This window comes from Eretmochelys imbricata, chromosome 3, assembly GCF_965152235.1.
Source record: "Eretmochelys imbricata isolate rEreImb1 chromosome 3, rEreImb1.hap1, whole genome shotgun sequence".
Lineage (NCBI taxonomy): Eukaryota > Metazoa > Chordata > Testudines > Cheloniidae > Eretmochelys > Eretmochelys imbricata.
Genome location: NC_135574.1, coordinates 21983426 through 22009340, shown reverse-complemented (window position 1 = coordinate 22009340; position 25915 = coordinate 21983426). Strand labels below are relative to the sequence as shown.

Genomic DNA, 25915 nt, shown 5'->3' with positions numbered 1-25915 from the left:
GCTGCTTTTAACTATACTGGTGTGAAACAGGAGTAACACTTGATTTCATTGAAGTCAGTGGAGTTACTCCTGATTTGCACAAATACAGCTGAGAAAAGAATTTGTCCGTGGTACCTAGACAAATCTGTGGTGCACAATGGCAAGAGGAAGCAAACTGAACACTAAAGATTACAAGTAGACCAAGGTTTATGTCTGCAAAAGATCATTGGTAAAATGTAGAATGACCCTAGATGTACAACATGCTGACAGATTAGAATCTGTTTTTTGTACATTATCTAAAATGCAATCCCAGTTAGTGGTATAATGCAAATGTAGGGCAATAAATACTTATTCTACCTATATAATGGCTATTAATTCAAGGATTGCAATGTCATTCACAAATATTAATAATTTAGCCACTTAGCAGCCTTGCAAGGTCAGGAAGCAGTAATATCTCCATTTGTGAGGAAGGGAGAGACTGAAACTAAAGTAGTCAAATTTAGGAATCTTGGTCAAGTCACTTAACTTCTCTAAGCCAGATCTTTAAAGGTATTTAGGAAGCTAAAGATGCAGATAGGGACCTTGCTGGATTTTCAAAAGTGCCTAAGCACCTAACTCCCATTGGGAGTTGGGCTCCATCAGCATCTTTAGGGGCCTAAATACCTTAAAAGTCTGGTTCTCTGTGCCTCCCTATCCCTATTTGTATAACAGGGATTGTAATATCACACCTGCCTCTCCCGTATATTGTGAGACTTAGTCCATCTACCATAAAGTTAAACATTGTGAGATCCTTAATGGAAGACACCGTAGAATTGCTGCTTAGTGAGATTATTAGTTGGTGTTTTCAGATGTCCCCAGCCTCCACTGGATTCCCCTGTCTCTTTAAGTTGGACTTGCTGAAAGATGGAGTGTACTTTGTCATAGTCTTTTCACCTGAAATGTGTGTTCCACAGAGTAGCAGTCTGGATATACATCATAGTGTCTGGCTTCATGTTCCGTTAAAATCATTTGTACAAAGAGGCATCTGCCTGGCTGCTGAGAGTTCATTATAAGTTTGAGGTTGGAGTGACACATTGATGGCTGCTATTTGTCTGTGATTAAAGCTGGTCAAAAAAGGTCAGTGTGTTTTGTGAAAAATTTCCCCCCCAAAAGACACTTTTTTCATTTTGTTCAGTATTTTCCATATATATATATATATATATATATATTGGTGTTCAACAAAAAACTTGGAAAGAAAATGTTTTGAAATTTTCCAAAAGATGTTTTTTTGTTTAAGGGGAGGGGGGATCACTACCTGGGGGAGGGAGTTAAGGTGTGAGTGAAAGTGGGGGTTTCCTCACGACAAATTAAACAATTTTTAATTGATAAGATGAATTTTTTTATGAAAATGGAAATTCTTCACAAACATATCTGTTCTGGCTGAAAAGGCATTTTCTGAGGAAAGAACTTGGTAGAAAAATTTCAGCCAACTCTGTGATACTTGTGAATGGGTGGAGTTTGGTTTTCTTTGTGTGTATGAGTGGATGGGGTGTTGGGGAGGTTGATTTTTTTCTGTTTTTCTCTGGTTTGGGGAGCTTGCTGGATTTATTCCTGTTTGTACCATATGTTAAAAGTGCTTAGAGTCTTGGATCGATGCCTTTTTCTATATCATAGACATTGAAATGAATAAGATTAAAAAATGAACAATTTATATGCCAGACTAGTCCTTACTCAGGTATAATTTCCACTGAAGCCAAGAAATTGAAGCTGCACAATTTGCCTCTTCTGGGAACAAAGCACCAGTGGAAATTAGTAGATGCAAGCAGAATGGCCCCAGAATGCAAGATGAACACAGGCAGGAGCAGCAGCTGCTATACCACATATATAATAAGATTACCAGCTCATGCAGAATGGGGAGGGACACTGGCTACCCCCATCAGAAGGGTGTAAGGAAAAGACAGCTGCCTGCATACACTTTCTCCCTCACCTTGTAAAGCCATTCAAGCAGAGCCAGAATCTGCCCTTAACTGTGGGCATTGTATCTATGGACCGTCTTTGACAGAACATTCACCTCACTTGCACTGTCTTTGATTTCGAAACTGAAAGCAGTGCTTGTCCAAACAAGATGCAATAACCAGCCTTTTGGGGAAGAGCCTGTTAAACAGCTCCTTGATATGGCATGAAAAACCAAGTCAGAAGCTCCAGCAGCACGCAGGGTCTACGGTACCAGTTCTGAAAATTGCTTGAACAGTGACTTTGAATCAGCCTCAGAGAATAAAGTGCTTATTTGTATGGGAATTTAGCTTTTCTGCAGCTTGTTTTTGGATTGACACAAACGCATAACATGCAAAACTGCAAACTAAACAGGATTACACAATCCTGCAAGATGCTGAGCACCTCCTCTGGGGTGTTGAGGGCAGACCATTCCCATTGCCTGCAATGGGAGTAAAAGGGGCGCGGCACCTGAGCCAGGATGAAGCAGGGTAAAGCAGCACTGTGTTATAACACATGATAAGATGGTAATAAAAGGAAAGGAAGGCAACAAAAAAAGGTCATGTATCTCACTATAAATCACTGAATGGACACGTAACATCTGAAGTAATTTACTTAACTGCTGTAATTATTAACTGTGACCTTAAGGATTGAGACAGTCCTTACTTGAAACACTGAGTGCTGCTTTTTTACACCTTCTCTGAAGCAACATATACTAAGAGCTCCTTTATGTGGGAAAGGAGGACAGCAGACTCTTCTAGTTCAGCTGCAGATCCGAGTGAAGGGATGGGGACTTTAAGGCTGAAGCGAGAGATTGGACTGATTAGCGCTGTGTCGTTAATTGCAGGCACCATGATCGGGTCTGGGATCTTTATGTCTCCAGAATGGGTGCTGTACCATATGGGTAGCCCTGCAGGAAGTCTCATCATCTGGGCTGCTTGTGGTCTGCTGGTCATGTTTGGAGCCCTGTCTTATGCTGAACTTGGGACCATAATTAAAGAGTCAGGGGGGGACTATATTTATATCTTAAGGAATTTTGGCTCTCTTCCTGCTTTTCTTTTTGCATACACTTCCATCATCGTGGTAAGGCCTGCCAGTGTGGCAGGTGTCTCTTTAAGCTTTGCCGAATATGCTGTTGCTCCATTTTACCAAGGATGCTCAACCCCTCAGGTAGTGATCAAGTGTACGGCCGCTAGCTGTATCCTGTTTTTAACCATCGTTAATTGTCTCAATGTGAGGCTGGCCACAGCCATTATGAACATATTTACAGCAGCCAAACTGTTAGTTTTGCTGGTCATTGTAATAGGCGGTGTGGTGTTGCTCATCAATGGACACACGCAAAGTTTCCAGGACACCTTTCAAAACACAACTGCAAGGATTGGGCCAATCGGAGTGGCATTTTATCAGGGACTGTGGTCCTATGATGGATGGAACAACCTGAATTTTGTGACCGAGGAACTTAGGAAGCCTGAAGTGAGTGAATTATACGGATTTTACTTATTTGTTTAATTTTGCTAATAGCACCTTTGATTGTTTTAAGATAATGAGAGGGGCAGTACTGTCTAGTGGTTAAAGCACGGAGCCACACAAACTGGGCTCTGTCCCTTACCTGTGTGTGATTTTGAGCAAACCATTTAACTTCTCTGTGCCTTATTTTCTCTCTCCATAAATTGGGGATTAAAATAGTGACCAATCCTTGGTTGAATGGAGCCATGTGAGTGCAGAAGTATACAGAGCATATTTCATACCAGTGCAGCAGCAATCAAGTTTACAGATCTAACAGAAGGAGCACAATTCAACATTAATCTAAATTACAATTAATATCTTACATTACACAGCACTTCTTCCCAAAGAATTTTAAACACTGAAAGGCAGATGCCTTTAGGGTGAAGGGAGACAATCTACGGAAGTACAGCACACTGTTCCACAGCACAGGTAGCTGAGGTAGGAACAGGAAGAATTTTGGTCAGGTACTCACCACTTGTAATATCTTCAGTAAAAAGCCCCTGTGTTTATTATTTGATAGTTCACAGATGTTAGGGCCAGTAGGAACCATTGCAATCATCTAATCTGATTTGCTGCACAACACAGGCCAAAAATCCTCACCATGGTCTCAGTCCAGTTCCCAATGGACAAGTATTCACATTGCAAAAATCCATAGGACAGTTAGGGCTAATTGTCACCTCTGAACTGTGATCTAAATGTGATCTAACTCTTGGACATGTTGAATGTTCAGCAATAGACACTGATATTTCATCAATTTCAGTGAAATGTTCATGGAATGATGCAACAAAACAGGTGATCTTCAGGACTGGCAGCAAGTAAGCTATCGTTACAATGATCAAGAGTCACGCAACAGATTAAAGTACAATACGTCTTTGTAAATGCATGGTTTAATCATTCACTTGACAACATAATTATAATTTTTTTCTCCGTTAGGAAAGGAGTGCTTTCTGGTGGGAAATGATAGCTTATAATCTTAAAGAGTTGTGGTTAAACAGATGGCACCCTTGAAAACTCATTATTCAGTCATAATTGGACCCTCAGATACTAACCAATAAATAAATAAGAGACATTTTATGAGAGCATGTTGGGAGGTAGTATGTCTGTTGGGTAGGGCATTGGCCATGGGGTTCAAGAGACCTGGATTCTATTCCTGGCTCTGCTACCAACTCACTGCATAACCGTGGGCAAGTAATTTCACCTCCCTGTGCCCCTGTTTCCCTGCCCACCCTTTGTTGGTCTTGTCTATTTAGATTGTAAATCAATCAGGGCAGGAGCTAGCTATGTGTTTTTATGATGTCTAGCCCAAGGGGACCCTGATCTCAGCTGGGGTGTCTATGCACTATTGCCATACAAGTAATAATTATAAGTGTAACTGACCCCCATCTTGTCTCAGATAGGCCTGTGCAGTGGAACATGGACATTTGGTGTTGTTGGCGCATACAAACATTACACCACAAACTTTGGAGCAAGTGTTGTCTGCACAGCTATAAGAGCCATGTGGGCATTTAACAGGCTCCTTCCAAGAATGACAGTCCCTCTGAAAACAAAAGAGTTCTTTATTCCCAGGGCAGGGATAGAATGAAAGTCATAAGTTAGTGAGAATGTTACACTAAACAGCAAATGTCATTAGGGTATAACACAGTTAGCAAATCCTGCACTAGCTACTGGTCACACTAACTCTTTGGTTCAGACCAGTACAAACTGGCATGTGTCTGTGTGATCCTTTTGGAGGAATCACAGAGGTATTTCCAAAATTGGGCCTATCGGTGGTGCAGATGTGTCTCCTCTTTATTCCTCAGCATACAGTCTCTCTAGCAGGAGTCTCCCCGTGATATAGCCCCCCTCCTGGAGACTTCAATTCTGTACCAGCACCTGCTGCACCCCCGGTCTCTCTCGCTCTCTCTCTCGCTCACACACACACACACACACACACACACACAAAATAAAACAATTCTAAACAAATTAAGCTAATTCTCCTTACAGGATGGGAAGGAAGGATGAGATTGATATTGTTATTCATATTTTAAACACTTAATGGTGCCAGATACTCTGATTGTAGATCTATCTAAATACCTAGATAGATAATGAGTGGGTGTGAGGGCGCTGATGGTACACGCATGGCTGCTCCTGACCCTGGCCTTCCTCTGTTCCCCTCACTTCTACTCCTGATCCCTTCCTCTCCACCCCCTGGCAGTCACAGTTGTAAAGAGAGTTTGCAAGCACATGGTTGGGGAAACAAACAATAATACATGAATGTCCCAGTGGAGGACCTTGGTTATGGACAGTTATAGTGAACGTCTGCATTCAAGGCCTGGTCTTTCAATCCTTATTCAGGCAAAAGGCACTCAAGTCAATAGAATTGTTGCCTGAGTGAGGACCTCAAGACTGAGTCCATTGTGAAGGTATTGTGTGAAAAACATGATTTCACTTTGGCTACATCTACACTTAAGAGTGTACGGGGCTACATGTGCTTATACTGTGTATCCTGTACCCATGATGAGTATCCCCATATGCCATGGTGGGCACTGGTATATGCTGTGAATGGGCATATATCCACACTGCTCCTTTTTGGCATGTGACATTAGTGCTATCCCGGAGTCCTGTGCATCGCACACTCTAGGAGCCACCTTGCTGCGTTTTGCTGGTACTGTACCCCGCCTTCACACACTTGACAAAGGCAGCTCCCACTCTTCTCTCCCTTCTGCCAAACTGTGTTGGAGGCATGGAACAGGTCCAGGAAGATGTGGTTCTGCTTCTGTTACTGCTTGCAGGACAAATGTTCATGTGGTGCAGTACCGGACAGTGGATGGAATCAGCCCAGAGAGCTCTCAGGTGGCGAAGATGGCTGGCCCAGAGCAGGAATGAAAATCCACTCAGGTCCCATGGAATGGATGGTTTGAATGCTGGGATCATGATGGTATGCCATGAGTAGACCACCACTTCTGGTCCCAGAGAAGTGGCACAGTGTGGTGGGATGACATCATGTTGGAATCCTGGGATGATGACCAGTGCCTCAGAATGAGGAAGCAGACCTTCATTCAGTTGTGCCAGGAGCTTGGACCAAGCCCCCAGCGCTAGACCATTCGATTTCAGAATCCCATACCAGTGCAGAAACAGACGGCTATTTCCCTGAAAGGGAAATCAGGCAACACCTGGACAGCTATTGGTCAGTTGCCAACCAGTTCAGGGTTGAGAAGTCGACTGTTGGGATGGAGGTTGTACAGATATGCCAGGCTGTCAATGCTGTAATCTACCGATGTGTGGTTGGCATAATGCAAGTCTCTGAAATTATAGCAGGATTTCAGAGGATGTTTTTTCCTAATTGTGTGGGGCCATGAACAGAACACACAGCCTTTCACTTTTCCCACTGAAAGGGGCCAGTGAGTATGTGATCTGCAAAGGTTACTATTCACTGGTTCTCCAAGGCTTGGTGGACCTCAGGGGTCAGTTCATGAATTTAAACACTGGACACACAGGGAAGGTCCATGATGCCAGGGTGCTCAGGAGATTGGGGTTGTACTGCAAGGGAAAGACGCAAATTTATTCTTCCAAAACAATGTGACTATGTATGGTGCTTCTGTGCTGACATTTATTCTGGGGACTCTGCAGACCCACTCCTACCGTGGCTCACCCCGACATCTCTGACCCAAGAAAAAGAATTAAACTACAGATCGAGTAGCTACAGAATGGTAGTAAAGTGCACTTTTGGGCAATGCCTCTGGACTCATCTGGATGCCAATGTGGCCAACAGGGTTTGGATTATCGTGGTGAACTGTGTTTTGTTTAAAGTATGTGGGGCTCAGTGGGAATACTTCCACAGCCAGCGGGCACAGGACAGAACTGCTTTCCGAAGCCTGTACAGGCAACCCCACCCATGTGCGCACTGCTCCTCGTTCCTGGACGGCCAGCAAAATTCATGATGCTGTGAGCTCACAAATAATGTCATAACGAGGAGCCAGACAGTGAATTGGGACTGTGTCGTGGTACACTGTTATGACAATGTAGTACTGCTTGACAAGCACAATAGAGCATTGCCACATACTTCTGTGGCAGGATACCTTGATTTGTGTTGATCCCCTTCAGTAAGTGTTCTAACTGAAAGCAAGACAATTGGGAGAGGACACTCAGGGTTAAGAGCTGTGGTCATGGTTTTGTACTATGGAGACTTTTAATACACTTCAGTACCATCACTGAGCAATGTTTTTGTTTCATGTTAACTGCTCTGTTTGGGGTCGGTTTATGGGGAGTGTGATGGGGTATTCACTCCACACGAGCCTGGAAAGGATTAATGTGGCCCAAGAGGGCTTAAGTAACCTTATAGGCCACACCTGAGGGAGAGTTAGGCTTGATGAGCAAGCACTGATTGAGGATGAAGCCCAGTTGGGCAGGAGCAGGCAGGCTGGCATAAGGTCAGGAAGAGAGGGCAGAAGGAGGCAGTGCTGTGGAAGTCTGTGGTTACTCTGGGCTTAGAGAGGGAAAGAAGGAGACTCAGGAGAAGAGTAGAAGCCCTGGGATCCTGGCCCTGAAAGAAGGGTTTAACCAGAAGGGTGGTAGAGCAGAAGCCTGATAGGGGTGGAGTAGGAAAAGGTTTAGGAAAATGGCAGCAAGGTTTAGGACGATGCAGACCTTGGCTGCTGATTTGAGGGTGCCTGGATGGGTCCCAGTTCCCCTACCAGTCACTGGGGAAGTGGCACAGTCTAGGCAGTGAATTAGAAGACTGCCTGAGACAGCTGGTATGGAGAGACTTTAACACTCCAGAAGGGGAAAACGATAGTGACTTGGCCAGTGGGCCAAGCCGTGAAGAGGTAGCACTCCAATCCCTGGAGCATGAGAAGGGCTGTATTGTGAATGAGAAATAGGAAAGGGCATCAGACTGGGCAGGGCTATTCCCCAGATGCAGCCACAAGGAGGCGCCCCAGCAATGAATAGAAAATCTGTTACAGGGAGCACTTAAATATTGATACAATAATTAAAAAAAAAACAACCCCACCCCAGTTCCATAAGGTTTTGGGAAGGACTTAATATGTTCTTCCTTACAATTCTGCCACAGTATCTCCAAGCTGTCATCAGGAGCTATGCATGCTCCCATGCTATGACTGCTCTCATGGTTGCCAGTGATAACTGTTTGAGGGTGGGGGAGTCGTTAAAGTGCTTAGCATCAGGTATCTTCATTGTTAGTTAACGTTTGTTTCCTTTTTCTGTATTCTCACTTTGTTTTTGTTAACTAAGACTTTTCCATAAAATTCATGTTGTCTGTTGTGGTACTTTGGACAGCAACGGTTATTTCACTTCATACTTCACTGCTATGAACTCTTTAAAAAACTAGGTAATTCATGGCTGGGGTGAGGTGAGGGAAAAGGCGGTAGGGTCGGGATGGAATTATTCACATTTCCATGGCACTGGTCTCTTACAGAAATCACTCAGTCATGAATCCACTACCTCACCCCAAACCTCCAGGAAGTATCCCAGTGACCATACTTAAGAAGGTACTCATGCAAATGACATGACCAGTAACTTCCATTAACACAGAGGTCTCAAACTCAGTTTACCTTAGGGCCACTGCTAGTCCTCAAATCCTCCCAGCGGGCCAGTAATGTCACTGAAGATGGTGTTCAGAAAAGAAAACATTTATATTGTATTTTTTTATTTCAAATTTCTTAGAAATAATAAAACTGTCATACAACTTTATACAATTCTTCGCCTGCCAGAGAGTTTTTAGTGTTTGCCGGACACCTGGCAATGCTTCAGTTCTGTCAGTTTGTTGATGTTTGGCCAAAGTGACTGAGCAGTTGAAACCTTCAGGATTGCAGCAAGGTGTGCATCAGATAGTTGTGTTCGGTATATTCATTGTGGAAAAAAGTTTCTCACAAATGTTAAGTACCGCCAAACAAGGACATGATTTTTCTGAAGGTTTTGCAAGATTTGGGAAAGATGGTGGTAGCTGTCTGAAGAACTGTGACATCTTCGGTTTCTCTGAATTTAGTCTTTAAAGATGTGTTGCACTGCATATCAATGAGTTCCATTTGTAAATCACATGGTACTGTTTCCTCATCAACAGAAAATGGATTAGCAAACATATTGAAGCTTTCTTTGTGCTTTCTGAAATCTGCAAACCGCTGATCAAATTCTTGCAAAAGCAGGTCAAGCTTAGTAATGTATTCAGAACCACTGAATTGTATTTCAGAGCTGAGCTCTTCCACAAGTGACTTGCATGCTGGGAAATGAGTGAGAGTCCCCTGAGAAATCTGATTTTTCCACAGTTTTTGTTTAGTTGTGAATGCTCTCACATTATCATACACTGCTGTCACCAGCTGGCCTGGACCTTGCAGCTTCAGGTGTAGGATATTCAGCTCTTGTGTAATGTCAACAAGGAAAGCAAGATCTGTCATCCATTTGTGATCTTCAAATTGTGGTACAGACAATTTAATTTCTTCCATGAATCTTTTCACCTCTGTTTTCAATTAAAAGAATCTCTTAAAAGTAGAACCCTTGCTTAGTCAGCACACCTCAGTGAAGTAGAGCAAGTCACCTTATTTAGATTCAGTTTCCTCCAAGAAAGCACAAAACTGTCTGTGCTGCAAGCCCCTTGAGCAAATGTAATTCACACATTTCACAACAATTGACATGACATTTGTCAGATTTCAAAGATTTACTGCACAGTGCTTGTTGGTGAATGATGCAGTGTAACGCTATTGGTTGCTCGGCCATCTTTTTTTGTACTAGTGCTACCAATCTGTTTTTTTGACCAATCATTGCTGGAGCCCCATCAGTGATTAAGGCGGCTAACAAGTGCCCTGGCAGACGGTGTTGTTCCAGTGCTTCTGTGAGGCAGTGAAAAATTTCACTGGCCATTGTCCTACCGTGCATTGTTGACAAGCTGAGCAGTTCTTCAGTTACTGCAAAGTTTTCATCAGCCCCTCTCACAAATATGGCAAGTTGCATACTGTCAACCAAATTGGTACTCTCATCAACTGCGATTGAATAATATGCTCTGCTACTGTATTTGGAGATAGGCTGATATTGCTGAAAACATCTCTCCTGTCGGGACATACGATCTCACTGACTTTAATAAAGCATTGTTTAATAAATTCACCATCCGTAAATGGCTTCCCACACTTAGCAGTCATTTCACTTATGACATAACTTGCCAAAACTGCTGACTCTGATTCTTTTCTCACTTTCTGAAAAAGCTGCTGCTACTTCGCGAAGTCTTTTTTCAATTGTAAGACCATCTTCGCTCTCTCTCTCTTCTCCCTGATACTTATCATATTGCTGTGCATGTTTCGTTGTGTCATGTTGTTCGATAGTGTCGTCTTTTAAAACAGCAACCTTGTCTTTGCAGATCAGGCATGAGGCAGTCTGTTTGTACTCAATGACAAAATAATCAACAGTCCACTTATCTTGGAATTGGGGGTGTTCGTCGTCAATTTTCCTTTTTTTTTTTTAGGTTGAGACATCTCTCTGTAAGGCTGTTTACAAGCAACCCGTGTGTGTGTGTGTGAGAGAGAGAGAAAGGTGGGTTATTATTATCCCTGTGTGACAGCTAGGGAACTGAGGCCTTGCCCAAGGTCACACAGGACATCACTGGCAGAGGCAGTGCCAGGAATAGAAACCTGGTCTTTCAGGGGCCACCAAACACCTTCACCAACACCATCCTACCACGAGGCAGTTCCTGCTCCAATTTCCCACACTCGATGCTCTACTGACAGCAGGACCTTGTGGGGCTGGGCCGCCTTGGGCACAAAAGCGGCTGAGGAGGAGGCACAGTCATGGCCTGCCCACCGGTCAGGTGCAGGGGGTGAGGCGCATGGCTATTACCCTAAAAAGATGGGGCAGTGGGGGGGTCTAACCCTCCCCTGTGTCTCTGGGATTATGCTCCCATCAGGGTCAGTGCCTCCTGGTGCTCCTGCTGAGATGGCCTCTCCTACACAAACTACCAACATTACGTGGGACAGTGGGTTAAAAAGTAAATAAAGGGCCTCATTTTATTACACAGACCAGCAGCGGCAACAGCTGGGAAGAGTCTCTTTCCTTTCTTCTTATCGTATCTGCAGGCACCAGGCACATTGCCTCCATGAAGGCGCCGCTCCTGGAGCTCCCCTTGGCCACGGAGTCAGCACTTCAGGAAGGGAGACGGAAGCAGCATGCCCCCTCATGCTGTCATTGGCGCCTCATGAGTCACACCACCTCCCAGCCCGTTTCCCACCCTTTTCCCTCGCTCCCTTGGCCTCATGCCACCCCAGCTGACTCTGCCCGGCGACTGGTGAGGCTGCCTCCATGGCTGACTCTGCCTGGCGACTAGTGATGATCTCTCTATCCTTTTCCCCCAGCCAATGGGAGCTGCGGGGGGCGGCGCCTGCAGCAGACAGAGCCGGCAGCGTGGCTGCTTGGGTCTCTCTTCCGCAGCTCCACCGGCAACCGCAGGGATAGGGAACCCCTTGCAGGGAGCCGAGCTGCCGAAGTGAATGTGCCCCAGGCCACAGACATCAAAAGTTTTATGAATGACACGTTGCCAAGTGCAACCCCTGGGAGGGTTCCAGGAGCAGCAGGATGGAGCAAGTGAATCTCTCCAGCCCACTCTCCTCCTACCCCCGGGCAGCAGCCATGAGGGCCAGATGAAAGAAAATTTTTAAAAAGTTTCCAGGGGCCGCAGTGAAGAGGGTCTCAGGCCACAGATAGCCTATGGGCCGGGACTTTGAGACTTCTGCATAAACATATATACATGGAACAAGAACGGTTTGTAACAGGAACAAATGACCCCCCCCAAAAAAAAAAAAAAGCCAAGTTCCCTTACAAGTAGGCAAAACATCTCCACAACCTTTTCCTCTCCTTGGGAAGAGGGGGAATGCCCACAGAATATTGTGTGGTGTGACAAATAGGGACATCTCCTGTATGGCATTTAGGGGCCAAACACAGGCTGTGCTTGTGGACCGAGGTCCCTCAAGAGGAGTTTTTGGTGACTGAGGAGGACATGGTGCTGGGCGTCCAGCATGCCCCTCCCCAGCAAGGAGGGAGTTGGGATTCACTGTCACAGCAGCAGCCTGGGCTGCTGCTGGAGGAGGAAGAGGTAGTGTTGCCTGTTCCCATAAAGGAGGAGTGGCCCCAGCAGGGGGCAGGCCCTGAAAGCCTTCCGCTAGTTGGAAGCCTTCCCTAGTTGGACTAGGGGCTGCATGAGTGCATGATCCTATTCCCTCTGGGCATGCTCCCATTGCCCATGCTGTCTCTCCATTTGCAGGAATGCCTCATCCTGCCTAACAGCCTTATACTCTCTTGCCCTAGGAAAGTCCAACTGCCCCTGACTCCTATATACACCAACAGGCAGGTCCTCCAGAGTCCTTGACATCTCCCTTTGTTATGTCTGTGGTGCCCCTCTGCCCTACCACCAGAATGGGTTCCCTCTCAGCAGCAGAACATCTTGCCATGTCAAATACCCGGGTAGCATTATATTTCATTTTTTCCTTGGACGGGACCTAAATCCCCCCATATAACGCAACTGTACTGCTGAAGGCCACAATATTGATACTTTTTAGAATCCAGGCAATGCAGCTGTTACAGCCCCCTTCTTTCATACTACCTTGGCAGCCCACAGGGAAGCAGCTGAGGTTAAAAATGCTAAGATACCTGCCTTACTTTTATTAAAATGCAATTGTTTACAGCGTGTGGGGTGGGTTCGGTTCTTTCAGGGGTCATGGTACAAGTCACCTTTCTGTTCTTTAAAGGCTGCCCATCACTTGGAGAACATAGCAGTCCTGAATATACCAGAATGAAAAATTTCACAGTAACAGCCGTGTTAGTCTGTATTCGCAAAAAGAAAAGGAGTACTTGTGGCACCTTAGAGACTAACCAATTTATTTGAGCATGAGCTTTCGTGAGCTACAGCTCACTTCATCAGATGCATACCGTGGAGACTGCAGCAGACTTTATATATACACAGAGAATATGAAACAATACCTCCTCCCACCCCACTGTCCTGCTGGTAATAGCTTATCTAAAGTAATCTTCAGGTTAGGCCATTTCCAGCACAAATCCAGGTTTTCTCACCCTCCACCCCCCCACACAAATTCACTCTCCTGCTGGTGATAGCCCATCCAAAGTGACAACTCTTTACACAATGTGCATGATAATGAAGTTAGGCCATTTCCTGCACAAATCCAGGTTCTCTCACTCCCTCACCCCCCTCCAAAAACCCACCCCCATACACACACAAACTCACTCTCCTGCTGGTAATAGCTCATCCAAACTGACCACTCTCCAAGTTTAAATCCAAGTTAAACCAGAACATCTGGGGGGGGGGGGTAGGAAAAAACAAGAGGAAATAGGCTACCTTGCATAATGACTTAGCCACTCCCAGTCTCTATTTAAGCCTAAATTAATAGTATCCAATTTGCAAATGAATTCCAATTCAGCAGTTTCTCGCTGGAGTCTGGATTTGAAGTTTTTTTGTTTTAAGGTAGCGACCTTCATGTCTGTGATTGCGTGACCAGAGAGATTGAAGTGTTCTCCGACTGGTTTATGAATGTTATAATTCTTGACATCTGATTTGTGTCCATTTATTCTTTTACGTAGAGACTGTCCAGTTTGACCAATGTACATGGCAGAGGGGCATTGCTGGCACATGATGGCATAAATCACATTGGTGGATGTGCAGGTGAACGAGCCTCTGATAGTGTGGCTGATGTTATTAGGCCCTGTGATGGTGTCCCCTGAATAGATATGTGGGCACAATTGGCAACGGGCTTTGTTGCAAGGATAAGTTCCTGGGTTAGTGGTTCTGTTGTGTGGTATGTGGTTGTTGGTGAGTATTTGCTTCAGGTTGCGGGGCTGCCTGTAGGCAAGGACTGGCCTGTCTCCCAAGATTTGTGAGAGTGTTGGGTCATCCTTTAGGATAGGTTGTAGATCCTTAATAATGCGTTGGAGGGGTTTTAGTTGGGGGCTGAAGGTGACGGCTAGTGGCGTTCTGTTATTTTCTTTGTTAGGCCTGTCCTGTAGTACGTAACTTCTGGGAACTCTTCTGGCTCTATCAATCTGTTTCTTTACTTCCGCAGGTGGGTATTGTAGTTGTAAGAAAGCTTGACAGAGATCTTGTAGGTGTTTGTCTCTGTCTGAGGGGTTGGAGCAAATGCGGTTGTATCGCAGAGCTTGGCTGTAGACGATGGATCGTGTGGTGTGGTCAGGGTGAAAGCTGGAGGCATGCAGGTAGGAATAGTGGTCAGTAGGTTTCCGGTATAGGGTGGTGTTTATGTGACCGTTGTTTATTAGCACTGTAGTGTCCAGGAAGTGTATCTCTTGTGTGGACTGGACCAGGCTGAGGTTGGTGGTGGGATGGAAATTGTTGAAATCATGGTGGAATTCCTCAAGGGCTTCTTTTCCATGGGTCCAGATGATGAAGATGTCATCAATATAGCGCAAGTAGAGTAGGGGCTTTAGGGGACGAGAGCTGAGGAAGCGTTGTTCTAAATCAGCCATAAAACTGTTGGCATACTGTGGGGCCATGCGGGTACCCATAGCAGTGCCGCTGATCTGAAGGTATACATTGTCCCCAAATGTGAAATAGTTATGGGTAAGGACAAAGTCACAAAGTTCAGCCACCAGGTGAAATAGTGGAAAAGCAGCATCACTTGCCCCATAACCTCAGCCATGCGGAACGCAATGCCATCCACAGCCTCAGAAACAACTCTGACATCATAATCAAAAAGGCTGACAAAGGAGGTGCTGTTGTCATCATGAATAGGTCGGAATATGAACAAGAGGCTGCTCGGCAGCTCTCCAACACGAGTTTCTACAAGCCATTACCCTATGATCCCACTGAGAGTTACCAAAAGCAACTACAGCATTTGCTCAAGAAACTTCCTGAAAAAGCACAAGATCAAATCCACACAGACACACCCCTGGAACCCCGACCTGGGATATTCTATCTACTACCCAAGATCCATAAACCTGGAACTCCTGGGCGCCCCATCATTTCAGGCATTGGCACCCTGACAGCAGGATTGTCTGGCTATGTAGACTCCCTCCTCAGGCCCTACGCTACCAGCACTCCCAGCTACCTTCGAGACACCACTGACTTCCTCAGGAAACTTCAATCCATCGGTGATCTTCCTGATAACACCATCCTGGCCACTATGGATGTAGAAGCCCTCTACATCAACATTCCACACAAAGATGGACTACAAGCCGTCAGGAACACTATCCCCGATAATGTCACGGCTAACCTGGTGGCTGAACTTTGTGACTTTGTCCTTACCCATAACTATTTCACATTTGGGGACAATGTATACCTTCAGATCAGCGGCACTGCTATGGGTACCCGCATGGCCCCACAGTATGCCAACAGTTTTATGGCTGATTTAGAACAACGCTTCCTCAGCTCTCGTCCCCTAAAGCCCCTACTCTACTTGCGCTATATTGATGACATCTTCATCATCTGGACCCATGGAAAAGAAGCCCTTGAGGAATTCCACCATGATTTCAACAATTTCCATCCCACCACCAACCTCAGCCTGGTCCAGTCCACACAAGAGATACACTTCCTGGACACTACAGTGCTAATAAACAATGGTCACATAAACACCACCCTATACCGGAAACCTACTGACCACTATTCCTACCTGCATGCCTCCAGCTTTCACCCTGACCACACCACACGATCCATCGTCTACAGCCAAGCTCTGCGATACAACCGCATTTGCTCCAACCCCTCAGACAGAGACAAACACCTACAAGATCTCTGTCAAGCTTTCTTACAACTACAATACCCACCTGCGGAAGTAAAGAAACAGATTGATAGAGCCAGAAGAGTTCCCAGAAGTTACGTACTACAGGACAGGCCTAACAAAGAAAATAACAGAACGCCACTAGCCGTCACCTTCAGCCCCCAACTAAAACCCCTCCAACGCATTATTAAGGATCTACAACCTATCCTAAAGGATGACCCAACACTCTCACAAATCTTGGGAGACAGGCCAGTCCTTGCCTACAGGCAGCCCCGCAACCTGAAGCAAATACTCACCAACAACCACATACCACACAACAGAACCACTAACCCAGGAACTTATCCTTTCAACAAAGCCCGTTGCCAATTGTGCCCACATAACTATTCAGGGGACACCATCACAGGGCCTAATAACATCAGCCACACTATCAGAGGCTCGTTCACCTGCACATCCACCAATGTGATTTATGCCATCATGTGCCAGCAATGCCCCTCTGCCATGTACATTGGTCAAACTGGACAGTCTCTACGTAAAAGAATAAATGGACACAAATCAGATGTCAAGAATTATAACATTCATAAACCAGTCGGAGAACACTTCAATCTCTCTGGTCACGCAATCACAGACATGAAGGTCGCTATCTTAAAACAAAAAAACTTCAAATCCAGACTCCAGCGAGAAACTGCTGAATTGGAATTCATTTGCAAATTGGATACTATTAATTTAGGCTTAAATAGAGACTGGGAGTGGCTAAGTCATTATGCAAGGTAGCCTATTTCCTCTTGTTTTTTCCTACCCCCCCCCCCCCAGATGTTCTGGTTTAACTTGGATTTAAACTTGGAGAGTGGTCAGTTTGGATGAGCTATTACCAGCAGGAGAGTGAGTTTGTGTGTGTATGGGGGTGGGTTTTTGGAGGGGGGTGAGGGAGTGAGAGAACCTGGATTTGTGCAGGAAATGGCCTAACTTCATTATCATGCACATTGTGTAAAGAGTTGTCACTTTGGATGGGCTATCACCAGCAGGAGAGTGAATTTGTGTGGGGGGGTGGAGGGTGAGAAAACCTGGATTTGTGCTGGAAATGGCCTAACCTGAAGATTACTTTAGATAAGCTATTACCAGCAGGACAGTGGGGTGGGAGGAGGTATTGTTTCATATTCTCTGTGTATATATAAAGTCTGCTGCAGTTTCCATGGTATGCATCTGATGAAGTGAGCTGTAGCTCACGAAAGCTCATGCTCAAATAAATTGGTTAGTCTCTAAGGTGCCACAAGTACTCCTTTTCTTTTTCCAGAATGAAAAAGACCGTTCTTTCCAGTACTGTGGAGGGCACCCGGCCACCTATGCTAAGGTGTTTATTAGATGTTTCTAATAAGGGTGACCCCGCTATTGCTGAGTGGAAGAATTTGGTGAGCTACAGAGCTGGACCACACCCATTTGCCCTGCTGTTAAACCCAGGGAACCAGCTTGAATATTTGCTGAATTATGCCCTCAGGGTGGAAATTTGAGAGGAAATTGACTAGCTAGCAGACAGAGTTTCCTTCCTATGGTAAAGGAACAAAGAACAACAGAGAACATCCACTCACCCCATAACTCATCCCACCCGCCGCATCACCAGAAAGTCCAACCCGTGTGTTCAATGAGCAGCACTGAAAGGGACAGGGAAACTACAAGAAGTGCCTTTTCTTCACTGCACCTTTGGAATAACACCTCTCCACTACTAAGGGACATGGGATGTGTCAGAACTGCCAGAGGACACCTCACTCACCTCCACTTTTCCCCGCTTCTGCAGAGTGACTCAGTGTAGAGAGAGGCCACATGCCAAGGACTGGGAATGGTAATAAACATTTGCAATGGTCTTAGGGAGAATAGACTGCTCTGACTTTCCTTGGACCAACAAATGGTTCCCTTTCCCTTCTTGGACCCATACCTAAGCCACCACCTCTCCTACCCCTCCATGCAACTCCCATTTGCAAAGGGGAGGAAGTAGAAGAGAAGGAAGTGGGGCTGGTTTCAGTCTTTGAGCAACTGTAACCATAAGTGTCATAAAATTGTTCTTTTCCCATCCCATCCCTTTCCCTTCGGTCAGCTTGGTCCAGTCTCTATCTCTGTTCAGCGTGCTGGCCAAAAAATGCTCAGACACACAGGGACACAGGAACTCTGTTATAGCCGTTGCTAAATGTTTTACAGTGATTCGTGGAAATTCAGTAAAATAGGTTATGGCACAAGAATGTACATGTGACCATGTCCACTCTCACCCTGTCAAATGTTTTGCTGTGCATCAATTGTCAATGAAGATTTCAATTCCAGCGTGAGCTGGCCATCTGCAAGAGGCAGCTGTAAATATCCATTGCTGTGTTGGAGCCCTTAGCTCATCCTTCTTTATCTCTTCCCTAGGTGAACCTTCCAAGAGCAGTGATGATTGCCATTCCTTTGGTGACATGCCTATATTTGCTGGTAAACGTGAGCTACTTTGCAGCCCTGACTCCAGCTGAACTTCTGTCTTCAGGCGCTGTGGCCGTCAGCTGGGGGTGAGCTATGCGTGTACTAACGCTGTCACTGCGGCCTAGTGGCTAGGACACCCAACTGGCATTCAGGAGAACTTAGTGCTACTCCCAGCTCTGCCACTGGCCTGCTGAGTGACCTTGGGCAGGTCACTTCACCTGTTTCCCCTATCACCTGTATGATATGGATGACACTAAGGGCATTCTTCCAGTTGGTCAGGATGACTGCCTCTGCAGGCCATAGCATTGCACAACTAGTTAAAGATGAATTAAGGGAGTGAGACTGATTGTCTTTCTCTGTCGTGGTTAAAACCATTTGCTTTTGCATGATCTGTGGCCTTGCTGTTTTATTTCCCTGTCACTTAGGAATAAAGTCCTGGGCAACTGGGTCTGGCTGATCTCATTGTCAGTTGCGCTGTCTTCGTTTGGGTCAGCGAATGGAACGTTTTTCAGTGGAGGCCGTGTGTGCTATATTGCTTCAAGGGAAGGCCATATGGTAAGGGAGTGGAAACTGTCTATTTAGGTTCATGCTATTTCCCCCTTAATGTGAAGCAAAAAGGGGGGAGAGCTTCTTGAAGCCATTTACTGATATATAAAGGCATCTCCATTGTTTGATTTTCCCCTCCAAAGTCTGTTTTGTTTTTTTAAAAACACATTAGAAATATTAGCTCCTAACTCCCCTTTTCCTGCAGGATTTTAGAAAGCTCTGTGGATTGACTCTTCAGTTGCTGCTGGCCCAGCCACCACTGAAGTGGGAGGTGATGTGGAATCAGACATTGTTCATAAACTCTCCCCCTTAGGGTTTACTGCAGGTGGAAAGGTGCAGCTCTGAGCACCAGCAACACAGCGTACAGACTAAGTGTGGGCTTCTTTTTACCCCCAGGTCATCTACCGTAGTGGAAATGCCTGCATATTGCCTACATTCGTGCTCACACCATTGCTGGAGCTGAAGCTCCACATGTATTAGATCAGTGGTGGGGCAGGGTGGGGGGAAACTATCAAAAACATTGAGTGTAGACATAGCCTCAAAGTCTTCACTCTTAAGGGTCTGTCTCAATGGTTAAAGTAAATTGAAACAGAGTGGGGCGGAGGGGAGGCGAGCTGTGAAGGACTGCTGATCCCTACGCCAAGGAGAAGAAGGGGAGCTCGTTCTCTGCACTTAGCCCTGGTCTACACTAGGACTTTAGGTCGAATTTAGCAGCGTTAAATCGATGTAAACCTGCACCCGTCCACACGATGAAGCCCTTTATTTCGACTTAAAGGGCTCTTAAAAATCGATTTCCGTACTCCACCCCTGACAAGTGGATTAGCGCTTAAATCGGCCTTATTGGAACAAGGAGGTTAGTCTGGCCTCTGATTGATACATGGCTAGATTTACCTCGCTGCACCTTCTCTGTGAGTGACTGCAGTGTGACCTGGAGGAATGAGTCCCCTAGACGGGTGAGGGGGGGAAGCAAATGAGTACAAAACAAATCTGGTCTATTTCTTGTTTTGATCCACTCCATCTATCTTTTACATCTTTGGCTGACAGCAGACAGTGCAGAAGGACTGCATGCCATCCACATCTCATGGCTGCTTGGCAGAAGATGGTGCAATACGACTGCTAGCCATCCTCATCTCTTGCCTGCCCGGCAGAAGATGGTGCAATACGACTGCTATCCATCCTCATCTCTTGCCTGCCCGGCAGAAGATGGTACAGTACGACTGCTAGCAATTCCGTATCGTCTGCCTGCTCACCATAAGACGGTTCAATAGGACTGACTGCAGGACTAAAGAGAATGACCTGGTCAAGTCACTCCAAATTTAGTCCCTGCATCCATGTCTGCCCAGGCACTCCTGGCCGACGTGGCCAGGAGCACCTCGGACATGACGATGACGGCTACCAGTCGTATTGCACCGTCTGCTGCCAGAAGGCAATGGGTTGCTGCTACTGTGTAGCAATGCAGTACCGCGTCTGCCAGCACCCAGGAGACATACGGTGACGGTTACCTGAGCGGGCTCCATGCTTGCTGTTGTATGGCGTCTGCACAGGTAACTCAGGAAAAAAGGCGCGAAACAATTGTCTGCCCTTGCTTTCACGGAGGGAGGGAGGGAACAGGGGCCTGATGATATGTACCCAGAACCACCCGCGACAATGTTTTAGCCCCATCAGGCATTGGGATCTCAACCCAGAATTCCAATGGGCAGCAGAGACTGCGGGAACTGTGGGATAGCCACCCACAGTGCAACACTCCGGAAGTCGACGCTTGCCTCGGTACTGTGGAAACACTCCGCCGAGTTAATGCACTTAAAGCATTTTCTGTGGGGACACACACACTCGAATATATAAAACCGACTTCTATAAATTCGACCTAATTCCGTAGTGTGGACATACCCTTAGCATGGAAGTTATGTTCTTTCTAGCACCCCCTAATTACAGTTCTTGCTTTCCATCATTTTTCCTCCCGTATGCATAAGTGTAAGACTCCACTTCCCCTACACTCTCAGCTCAGGGACTCTTCAGTGTGTTTAAATGCCTGGGCCCATGCAAACAACACAGGGAGTTATGTGTTGCATGTCCCCTTTTTAGAAATGAAAGATGGTGTCATCCATACATGGAAAGTTCTGGAATGCATGTGATGCTCTGGGCAGTTTGGGATCTGAAAGCTCTGAGCATGTACGTTAACAGATAGTTCAGAATGTATGCAGTGACCCAGGTTTTCAGGCAGTAGGGTAGTATTATAACTGAGCACCTGATAGTCACTTCAGAAATGAGACAAAGTGCTCTCTTTAAACACTCCCAAGCAATGGAATCAAGCAATGGAACAGGCTAGCAAGTTATCCCACATTTTGTAACAAATCAGGGTTTGTTTGGGGGCTGGTTGCAGTAGTCTTTCATTTCTAGATGCTTAGTTCCACAAATAGTCCCACTGATGTCAAGTCCCATTGGAAAGTAACTGAAAGTAGCAGAGCTGGAGAACAATGAGGCTGCCCAGATGTAACAAGGCAGAATTTGCTTTTAGAATCTTTCTTTCTGGATCATTAATCATCATTAATAATAATCTGACTTGGCTTTCAGGTACCAGCTAGAGGCTATAGACTGACAGAAAATCCCATCTTTTATTTGCAGCCTGAGCAAATCTGATATGAAATCACTGAGCTATGATTAAAGATAGCCTTGAGGCGTTCCACGTTTACACCCTTCAGAGTAGAACTGCTTTTTAATTACAGTGCTTAGCTGCTGGTTAAAGGCCCAATCCTGAACTCTTGCTTCAGGCAAAATTCCCAGTGCAGCCCATGGCAGCATGAGTATGCATTTCAGAATTGGGACCTATGCAGATATGATTGTCTGTCTGTCACCTTTTGCTTTGACTTTCAGCCAGATATTCTGTCCATGGCTCATGTGAGATGCCTCACGCCTTCCCCTGCTCTGATATTTACATCAGCCATGGCTTTAATAATGATAATACCAGGAAACTTCAGCAGCATAGTAAACTTCTTCAGGTATGGTTAATATTTCCATTGCTCCTCCCCCTCCCCGAATCTGTTTTTAACATTTTTAATACATTCTCTCTACCTCTGTGGAGAGAGGGATAGCTCAGTGGTTTGGGCTTTGGCCTGCTAAACCCAGGGTTGTGAGTTCAATCCTTGAGGGGGCCATTTAGGGATATGGGGCAAAAATTGGGGATTGGTCCTGCTTTGAGCAGGGGGTTGGACTAGATGACCTCCTGAGGTCCCTTCCAACCCTGGTATTCTATGATACTTGCTGCCTTCATTAGCTCATGTTATCATTTTCTAGCTAACAATTGTCAGAGGGAAGGGAAAAGTGTGTGAATAGCAATTTTGTGACGTGAATGCTGCTGTGATTCATAGTAATTTACAAATGGATCCATACCTGCTGTTTTCATAGATTATAAGAAGAAGCCACTGTGATCATCTCCTCTGATACTCTATATAATACAGGCATAGGATTTTTCAGAATTAATTCCTGTTTGAACTAGAGTATATATTGTAGAAAAGCATCTAATCTTTTATTTAAAAATTTCTAGTGATGGAGAATCCACCACAAACTTGGTAAATTGTTCTAATGGCTAATGATATTTACTCCATTTTAAAGTTTTGATCACTGTAGATGAGAAAAATGGAGTGCATGTTGATAAGTGTTGAATTTAGGACAATTAAAAAGGGCTCTTTTGTACTAAAGTTAATGATTCCTCTCCTTTTTAAACAGTGCACTTTCTTAAAGGTACATGCAGTTGATATCTGAAAAGCAGGGCTTTTATATTCAGCTGATCTAATTCCTGAACTCAATGGTTGTAACTTTTTTTTTGTACAGTTTTACAGCTTGGCTTTTCTATGGCACAACTATTGCTGGTCTCCTGTACTTAAAGATTAAGAAACCGGAACTGCCAAGATCATATAAGGTAAAACTTAAAAACATTTATTTGTTGCCCATGGAAGTGAGAATGATGTTGCACCCTTGATAGACTTTACCAAATATTCTCTTTAATCCCATCTGGAAGGATTGAACATTAGGGCACTATGGAGACATATAGCTACCTGCCTGGCAACACGCTGCCCCTTCCACCAGTGAAGGTTTATCTTTAGTCCTGGATCTCAGACACTGCTTCTTCTTAAACCTGTGAGAAGAGGATCTAAGGAAAGGAGTGCTCTAAAAGCGTCTCCTGAGTCATTTTGCCATAGCTGGGGCACATATTTGCTTCCTAGGGTACTGATTCCCAAATATAGGTTAGCTCATGGGATCCATATGAAGTCCTGTTCTGGAGTCACCTGTACCTCTCTCCAGTGCCCCATCAGACTGCACAGCTCCAGAGAAGATGTGCTGCAGGGCTTCTCCTGTTAGACGGGGAACTCTTCGGAAAGGGGAGTTTCTAGGCTTAGAGGGGATCACTGAAAAAAAGTGAACCAGAGCAGGCTCCATTCACAGTCCATTGGCTTTTCTTTGGGATAGGGGCAATGCGTGGATCTTGGACCCCAGTGGGCATCTCCATGAGGTGTGGAGCAGGTTTAATATTTAAAGCTAGACTTGACAAAGCACTAGTGATGGAACAGTAGAGCACGCCCTGCCTGGGCAGGGAGATGGAAAAGTCCCAATAAGGCACCTATCACCTGTGATTCTGTCCTGAAACTAGGACAGCAAACTCCATGTTGTTGGCTAAAGAAGAGTGAAACAGTGGAAGTGCAACCCCCTGTTCAGTGTGTTTTATGTGCCTGCCAGGTCTCAGTCCACAGAGGTAATGGGCCTGTTACAATTTTTAGATTGATAGTTTGGCTCTTTAGCTCAGACTGTAGCAACTCATGTCACTAACTCCTGAGGTTCCCTGGTCTTGGCTAACAGGGTAGTGGCCATAGAAGGATCTGTCCTTGTGACACACCATTGTCTGCAAGAGAAACATTTTCACACTCAAAGTAAAGCTAGAGTTTGTATTAGAATTTTGCCAGAAAGGTTGGGGCCCCGTTGGGAGTGAGCATGGGCTGAGGCAGGCAGAGCAGTGCTGCTGAGTGGTAAGGCTAGGGAGATCTGTGGAGGGTCCCATCCATGCTCTCCCTATTAAACAAGCACAATACCATTGACTTTGGCAGTTCGATTCCCTCCTGAAAGTAGGGTATCACAGAAGTTAGAGATGGAAAAGAACAACTGGGGCATCTAACCCATCTCCCTGTTGGTGCAGGATTATTCCCTCTTGTTTATTTACAGGTCTTTGGTGAAATTTTAAGTTGTTTAAATTTAATTTAGTTTAATTTAAATTTAAGTTTTAGATTGAATATTTTTAAGGCCAGACTTACAGAAATAGGCTACTTGGGCATCCACCCCTCGGTGCATGTGTAACGGCTGTCTGCTTGGTGTGGCACTATTGTCTCCCTCTAGTGGCATCTAGACCATCTAGGGATGAATGAGTCTGCTACAGCCTTAGGCTGTAGACCAAGCTTCAGCTGTCCCAGATTCGATCCTGCCTTTTGACGACCAGGTCTGTCGGCTTTACACATGCAGACCCTCCCATTTTCAAGTACAAGTGGTCAGTCAGACACTATTATAGGATTTGTGGTTCTGTGTTCATAATCCTCAGTGTACCTAGAACATGCACGCAGATTTAATGGCTGGCTGAAGAGTCTGTGCCCAAAGGCCTAATTCTGGAAGGTGCTGAGTGCCTCCTGGAAAGTGCTATTCCAGTGTGGGTTGAGGGCATTCAGAACTTCACAGGGTCAGGCCTAGGATATATATGGTCCTTTACAGAGATGTTTTGCTTTCACAGGTTCCAATTATTATACCAATAATTGTGTTGATTGCATCTGTGTACCTGGTGCTGGCTCCAATCATCGACCAACCCCAGATCGAGTCCCTCTATGTCATCCTATTCATCCTCAGTGGTATCATTGTTTACTTCCCATTAGTTCATTACAAACGCCATCCCCAGTTCTTACAGAGAGTCACTTTGCATCTCCAGCTGCTCCTGGAAGTTGCCCCGACGGCTAAGAATACGAACTAATTTAACATTCACTGTACTACATTGTTGGCTGCTCCTACTTATTTATTCCAATACTGAAGACCATGTTTGTTTGAGATATATGTGCAAAATAGCTTGTTCATAGGGGAAGCAGAATAACTACATTAAGTAGGTTGGAAGAAAATGGAACAAAAACATGTGGTAGATAGATATGGGCCAATGGAAGAGTCCTTGTGTGTTTTCTGGGGATACCTTCTCCCTTCCACACACATATTCTGCACCCTTTACCATTCCTGAGACTCCACAGTGCATCATGTATATTTCTATCCTGACAAAGAGGGAGAGGAATTCTCATGAAGGATTCATACTTTTACTCAATCAAGGCAATAAGGTCTTATCACTGGTAACATACCATTATCCCTGTAGCAGGCTACAGCCATGAGCCATCTTCTCCCAGCAGGCCCTTTAAATTACTTCCACCCAGCTCTGCCAGATTGGCCCCACAGCCTTACAAATAAACAAACCATGGGGGCGGGGAGGAACCTTCCACAGCAAAACATCCTTTGCTCCCCAGCCATCTCTGCTGGACTGAAGTTTTCCCAATGCTCCTCCACAGTTCAGAGGGAGACCTGTTCAGTCTCCCTGATCTGAGAGAGATTCACCAGAAGGCAGTCCTCTGTGTGCCTCCTGTTAGGAGGCAGAGGCAGATTATATGCTTCCCTCTTTCCCTGAACTTGCCCTGATTGGCTGAGAGGGAAAGGAGGCCTCTCCTAGCCTACGTGACAAGGCTCCTTGAAGT

At 45.4% G+C, this 25915-nt stretch overlaps 1 protein-coding gene across 1 annotated transcript; it reads left to right on the top strand.

Moving 5' to 3' along the window:
• Positions 1–2679: 2679 nt before the first annotated feature.
• LOC144261890 (b(0,+)-type amino acid transporter 1-like) lies at positions 2680–25158 on the top strand. The gene is made up of 6 exons (XM_077811462.1): positions 2680–3423; positions 18564–18697; positions 19037–19166; positions 22029–22153; positions 22986–23073; positions 24925–25158. Exons 1-6 carry the CDS (start codon positions 2680–2682, stop codon positions 25156–25158), a joined length of 1455 nt encoding a protein of 484 aa, XP_077667588.1.
• Positions 25159–25915: the final 757 nt, after the last annotated feature.

What these genes read in the sequence shown, in the direction of transcription:
- LOC144261890 (XM_077811462.1), top strand. Translation starts at nt 2,680, where the DNA reads ATGTGGGAAAGGAGGACAGCAGACTCTTCTAGTTCAGCTGCAGATCCG. An exon ending in CTTCAAGGGAAGGCCATATG is followed by an intron (nt 19,167 to 22,028) that starts GTAAGGGAGTGG and finishes TTTGACTTTCAG; the next exon opens with CCAGATATTCTGTCCATGGC. An exon ending in AACTGCCAAGATCATATAAG is followed by an intron (nt 23,074 to 24,924) that starts GTAAAACTTAAA and finishes TTGCTTTCACAG; the next exon opens with GTTCCAATTATTATACCAAT.